General features: G+C 37.7%; 1 protein-coding gene across 1 annotated transcript; it reads right to left on the reverse strand.

The window, feature by feature from the left end:
* Positions 1-1,026: 1,026 nt before the first annotated feature.
* On the reverse strand, positions 1,027-5,682 carry LOC125044154 (lysine-rich arabinogalactan protein 19-like). The gene is made up of 4 exons (XM_047640606.1): positions 5,634-5,682; positions 3,730-3,842; positions 3,352-3,469; positions 1,027-1,331 (listed from the first exon to the last, which is right to left on the reverse strand). Exons 1-4 carry the CDS (start codon positions 5,680-5,682, stop codon positions 1,027-1,029), a joined length of 585 nt encoding a protein of 194 aa, XP_047496562.1.
* Positions 5,683-7,404: the final 1,722 nt, after the last annotated feature.

The raw sequence follows: 7,404 nt of genomic DNA on the forward strand, positions 1-7,404 counted from the left end.
GTGGGAAGCAGGTGGAGAGAGGGGAAGGGAAGAGAGAGAGGGAGAGAGAGAAGGAGAGAGAGAGAGAGAGAGAGAGAGAGGGAGAGAGAGAGAGAGAGAAGCAGACAGAAAAAAAAATAGATAGATAAAGAGAGAGAGGGAGAGAGAGGGAGAGAGGCGAATGGAATAGAAGAGAGGGAGAGAGAGAGAGAGAGAGAGAGAGAGAGAGAGAGAGACAGAGAGAGAGAGAGAGAAGCAGACAGACAAATAGATAGATAAAGAGAGAAAGAGAAAAAGAGGTAGGGAGAGAAGGGAAATGAAGAGAGAGAGAGAGAGAGAGAGAGAGAGAGAGAGAGAGAGAGAGAGAGAGAGAGAGAGAGAGAGAGAGAGAGACAGAGAGAGAGAGAGAGAGAAGCAGACAGACAAATAGATAGATAAAGAGAGAAAGAGAAAAAGAGGTAGGGAGAGAAGGGAAATGAAGAGAGAGAGAGAGAGAGAGACAGAGAGAGAGAGAGAGAGAGAGAGAGAGAGAGAGAGAGAGAGAGAGAGAGAAAGAGAGAGAGAGGGAGAGAGAGAGCGAAATGCGGATACTTAGGGGAAAGGTGAAAGGAAGGGAGAGAGAAATGGGACGTAGAAGAAGCAATGGCAAGAGTAAATGACGGTGAGCGGTAATTACACACGCGAAAAAAAGGAGAAAGAGAAAGACAAAAATGCAAAACATGATAAAGAGACACAGAAAAGAAATATATAAAATCTGGAGCGTTTGACACACACACACAAAAAAAAAAAATGCACATAATTCAAACAACTACAAACAAACACAGCACGAAACAAAAATCCCACGAAACAACGAACAACAATAAAGAATAAAGCCAAACGAAAACCAACTAAACGAAAGGTAGAAAAGAAGAAAATGAAAGATCCACCGCCAGCGCGCGTCGCCCCCCCCCCCCTCCCGCCCCCCCGTCCCCATGCATACGTGGGAGCGTGCACATGTATATGGGAATTTTCGCGAGAGCCAGGAAGAGAGTGAGAGAAAGGGGACATTTACTCCGCCACGCCGAGGGGAACAGAGGGGATGATAGTGCCAGAGCTCGGGTCAAGGTAGTGGCTGTGCCGGCGTGACCCCTCGCTCCCTGAGGGGTCGTGGGACACTACAGAGGGACGTAAAGGATGCCATTCTTTTACATCCTTCACCTGAGGGATGCTCAGTGACACCCGAGTTTGCGTCGCCGGGAAAGGGACAGGGGAGCCTTGTGCTGGGGTTGGGAGGGGCGGGGGGGCCTTGTGCTGGGGTTGGGAGGGGCGGGGGGGCCTTGTGCTGGGGTTGGGAGGGGCGGGGGAGCCTTGTGCTGGGGTTGGGAGGGGCGGGGGGGAGTAATTTGTGTAGAGGTGTTCGTATTTCATGATTATCATGATTGATATTAGTATCCATATTCTAACAGTTATCATTAGTGTTATTATTTTCATTATTATTATTATTATTGTCACTATTGTTATTTTTTTATCCTTATTTTGTCAATATTATTATAAGCATTATTATAATAATTATCATTATTAGCATCATAATAATGATAATAGTAATAATAATAATTACTATTTTTATTATGATAATAGTAATAATAATTACTATTATTATTATTATTATCATTATCATTGTTATTATTATTATTATTATTATTATTATTATTATTATTATTATTATTGTTATTATTATTATCATTATTGTTTTATTATTATTATCATTATTACTTTTATTACTATTATTGTTTTATCATTATGATTATTATCATTATAATCATTATCATCATCATCATTAATATCATTGTTATCATTATTATCATCATTATTATTATTACTACTATTATTATTATTATTATTATTATTATTATTATTATTATTATTATTATTATTATCATTATTATTATTGTTAGTATTTTTTATCATTATTATTATTATCATCATTGTTAATATTACAATCATTATTATCAACATTATTATTACTACTATTATTATTGCTATTATCATTATCATTATTATTTTTATTATTATCATTATTATTATTATCATCATCATCATTATAGTTATTATCATTATTATTATCATTATCATTATTATTATCATTATCATTATTATTATTACTATTTTTAATGAAAATTATCATTATTACCATCATTGTTTTTTATTACCATTATTTTGACTATTACCATTATTATTATTCTCATTATTTTTGTTATTATTTTCATTGTCTCTGTTACCATTAATATAATATTTTACCGTTGTTATTATTATTATTATTATTATTATTATTATTATTATTATTATTATTATTATTATTATGTCGTTGTTGTTTTTTATTAACATAATAATTAATTTCTAAATTATTATTATCATTATCATGATTAACATTATTTGTATCATCATTATCAACATTTCATTATTATTATGGTTGTTATTATTATCATTATTACCATTATTATAGCTTTATCATTATTATCATTATTATTACTATTATAATTATTATTATTACTACTATCATTATTATTATCATAATTATTATTATTATTATTACTATGACTATTACTATTATTGTCATTATCATAATCATTATTGTTATTATTGTTACCATCTTTATTATTATCAAAATCATTATTATTATCTTTGTTATTATCATTATCATAATTTTCATTATCATGATTAATATCATCATCTTTTTATTATAATCTTAATTAATTTTCATTATCATAAACATTCATTTTATATATATATATATATATATATATATTAGTATCATCATTATTAAGACATTATTGTTATCACTGTTCATATCATCTTTACTATTATTTTTATAATTATTATCGTTAGTAGTAATAGTTATTAATAATATTACTTTCACTACCACTGCTATCATTATTGTATTTTATCCTTATCATAATATCATTATTGTCATTATTTTATTATCATTATCATTACTATTTGATTATTATCATTATTATTATCATTGTTATCATTTGATTATTATCATTATTATCATTTGATTATTATCATTATTATCATTATTATATCATCATCATTTTTATCATCATTATCATAAACATTACCTTTACAATCATTATCATTATTATCCTTATTACTGTCATGGTATCACCATTACCATCATTTCATCCTTATCAATCTTATCATCACTGTCATTATCATTATCATAAGTATTGTAATTATAAATATCATTGACATTGCTATTATGACCATCACTTTTTTCACAATGCCGTATTTACATATATACCTAATGTCATCAGTAAATATGTACAATAAGAGGGTTATCTTAGCCTTAAAGATTTATCTAAAGAAGGTGTAGCCAAAGATTTCACGAACCTGGCGGAGTTCCACGGACACTGACGTACTTGATATCCCTCTTGCTACTGATAACATGAAATATTGGCGAAGTTGCGTGATTCAAAACTTGTTTAACAGATCTTGCCGCAGGTAAATCCTAGGCTTGATCACAGGCGGATTGTAAAGCTGACACAACATAATTTGTCGGAGGCAGAGAGTGTGGGGACTCACTCGCTCATTGATGTTGTTGCATATTATTGTTGACAACCTTATAAAGAATACTTAAAGTCGAGAGAACATCGACAACATTGTTGATATCCGTGTTGAAGCTACATCTCTCACGGGTTTCCCTTGCAAAAATCTGATAACCATAAAATTACATCCTCTCAGGCCCCCACAACAAGGCAGTAGACCTACGTGTTTTTTCCGAACGCAGAATATCCCACGGCAAACACGGCGGAGCTTCAAGGGAAAGGGTGTGGTTGCTGTCGATTTAGGCTGTGATGTAGATTTCTTTGGCAGCTGTGTCCCTAAATTACAGTTATTCATCACAAAAAGGAATGTAATACAGTCTTTATGTGAGTATATATTTGAAATATAATATAACAACATACACACCCCACAAACACAACAGATATATATATATAATAATTCTCTCTCTCTCCCCCTCTCGCTCTCTCCTCTCCTCCTCTCTCTCGTCTCTCTTTTTTTTTCTTTCTCTCTCTCTCTCCTCTCTCCTCTTTCTCTCTCCCCCTCTCTCTCTCTCTCTCTCCTCTCTCTCTCTCTCTCCTCTCTCCCCTTCTCTCTCTCCCCCCTCTCTCTCTCTCTCTCCCGTCTCTCTCCCCTCTCTCCTCTCTCTCTCTCTCTCTCTCTCCCCCTCAGTCCCCTCTCAATTCTGTTTCTCTCTCAACCTTTCTATCTTTCTCTCTCTCTCACTCCCTCCTTCTGACCACCGGCCTATTGTCCCACCCCCTTTATTGCCCCCATCACCCCCCCCCCCCCCTATTGCCCATTAGTAACGCAAAACCTCATTGGCCACAAATTTCTATTATCCTTTGTGTGGCGAGGAAGCAGAAGGGAAAATGAGGAGGAGGAAATCCCGTTGTCATGGCAACATCTGCCGATTCGAAAACAACAGAAACGCTTCACTTCCGCGCAAGAAAGGCGTCGGGTCGAAGCGGCTGCGTCGTGCTGCGGGTTCGTCACGCGAGCGGCGTGACACACGCAAACACACACACACGCGTGTTTCTCTGAACATAAAAACACACACACACACACACACATACATATAATCCACAAAGTGTAATATATATATATATATATATATATTATATATATATAATTATATACATACATGTATATATAAATATAATATTATAATATAATATATATATAAATGGTGTTATATATGTATATATATATGTAATAATATACATGTATGGATTATGTATTATATACATATGTATACATATATAAATCCTTTCATATACAGTTTATCCACATCCACACAAAAAAGAGAGAAAAAAATGCATCAGATTTGCCACTTCATCCCAGCAGCATCAGTAGTCAATCCCAGCACTCTAAATTTATGGCCCCCCTTGCCCCCCTCCCCCTCTCTCTCCTCTCCAACCCCCCACACCTTTCCCCGTCAAGCGGGATCTTGATACCAAAAATTCCCCACCGCCCCTCCTACCCCCCTCCCCTCGCCCCTCCTCGCCCTTCACCCCACGTATCTTCTGCGTTTGAAAAGGGAAAAGGAGAAGGAGGAGAAAGAAGGAGGAATAACACACACAACCACACACGCACATACACACATACACAATCACACACTCACACACACGCAAACACACACACACACATAACACACACACAAACAAACACACACACAAACACACACATAAACACGCACACTCACACACAACAGCGCTGAGCCAGTTTCTATTAAGCTTTTATTCTGTTCTTTTTACCTTTCCCTCTCTCACACCTTTTCTCTTATTATTTCCCTTTCTCCTCGGTTCGAGGGTACGGAGGGAGGGTGGCAGGAGGGGGAAGGGAGGGGGGAGAAGAAGGGAAGGGGGGTGGTAGGGGGCATGAGGGAGGAGGGACAAGAATGAAAGAAAAGAGAGAGAGAGAGAGGGAGAAAGATGGAGTGATGGAAGGGAGTGGGGTAGGGGGGAGAAGAGAGTAGGGGAGGGAGGCCTCTATTCCCCCTCCCCCCCTCCCGACAGCGTAGATAATTTGTTAGCACAACTCAAGAGTGTTAGTTCGGGAGGTCAACATCATCAAGGGAACATTAACGTCAGAGTGTGGTGTGTGTGTACTTGTGCTCATTGTCAGGACCTCCCCATTGAGAGCCTGACGCAGTTCCATTGATGTCTCTCTTTCTCTCTCTCGCTCTCGCTCTTTTTTCTCTCTCTCTCTCGCTCTCGCTCTCATTCTCTCTTTCGCTCTCGTTCTCTCTCTCTCTTTCTCTCTCTCGCTCTCTCTCTTTTTCTCTCTCTCTCTCTCGCTCTCGCTCTCATTCTCTCTTTCGCTCTCGTTCTCTCTCTCCTTTCGCTCTCCTCGCTCGCTCTTTCTCTCGCTCTCTCTCGCTCTCTCTGGTGTTTTCTCTCTCTCGCTCTCGCTCTTGCTTTCTCTCTCTTCTCTCTCTCTCTTTCTCTTCTCTCTTCTCTCTCTCTCTCTCTCTCTCACTCTCTCACTCTCTCTCTCTCTCTTCTCTCTCTTCTCTCTGTCTCTGTCTCTCGCTCTCTCTTTTCTCTCCTTCTCTCTCTCTCTCCTCTCTCTCTCTCTCTCGTTCTCTCTCTCTCTCTCTCTCCCTCTCCTCTCTCTCTCCTCTCTCTCCTCTCTCTCTCTCTCTCTCTCTCTTGTCTCTCTCTGTCTCTCTCTCTCTCTCTCTCTCTTCTATCTATCTATCTATCTATCTCGCTTTCTCTCTTTCTATCTCTCTCTCTTTCTCTCTCTCTCTCTTTCTCTGTCTCTCTCTCTTTCTCTCTCTAATGAATGTGTATAAAATGACAGTTTGCTTCAGTGCGATGTACTTTCATCGAATAATGATAGCAATGATAATTATTATTATCATGACTACTATTATTATTGTTATTATCATTATTATTAGCATCATTATTATCACAGTAATAATAATAATGATCGATGGTGATGATGAGATTTGTAATATGATGCACGTGCGCGTCGTTATTCTTGTCATTATCATCATCATTATTATTATTATCTTTAGTATTATTACTTTCAGTATTATCATTCATTTTCATTATCACTATGACTTCATTATCATCATTATTATTATTGATGTTGTTACTGTTATTATCATTATCATTATCGTTATTATTAACATCCTCATTATCATTATTGTTATAATCTTTTTCCTTTTATCATTATTACTTATTATTTATTTATATATTATCAATTATCATTTATTTCAAGATATATATTTCCTAACTTTATTATATCAACAAAAGGAAGATGAAGATGGAAGAGAGTGGAATAGAAGAGGAAGAGAGGAAAGGAAGGAGAAAGAGGAGAGAGAGGTGGAGAAGGAAAAGATGTACGAAAGATAAACATAAATGAAACAAAGATAAAAAGAAAGAGTGATAAAAAAAGGGAATAATATAAAGAAGAAGAAGAAATGGGACGAAGAGAATGGGATTGAAAAACCATGTCTTAATTACACATTCCCCCCTCTCTCCCCCCCTCTCCCTCTCCCTCTTTCCCCTCTCTCCCCTCCCCCTGCCCCTCTCCATCCCCCTCCTCCCTCTTCTGCACTCTCCTCCCCCTCCCCCTCCCCCTCTCCCTTCCTCCCTCCATCTCCCTCTTTCCCCTCTCTCCCCTCCCCCAGCCCCCCCCCCCCCCGTATCTCTTCTTCTCCCTGTCTCTTTTATTCCTTCGTGGCCTTCTGTGTGGCGGTCTTTAATCGTTTTATTTTTTTTTTTTTTCGTTGTCTCTCCCCCCCCCCCCCCACCCTTCACTTCGTTGGCCTTGATCATTGTCTAATCTTTTTCGAAAAGGAGTGAAATTGGGCTTCCTCCTCTTCTTGCGGGCCTACCCTCCCTCTCCTCTCCTCTCCTCCCCCCCTCC

Source organism: Penaeus chinensis, chromosome 35 (assembly GCF_019202785.1).
Source record: "Penaeus chinensis breed Huanghai No. 1 chromosome 35, ASM1920278v2, whole genome shotgun sequence".
NCBI classification, from domain to species: Eukaryota; Metazoa; Arthropoda; class Malacostraca; order Decapoda; family Penaeidae; genus Penaeus; species Penaeus chinensis.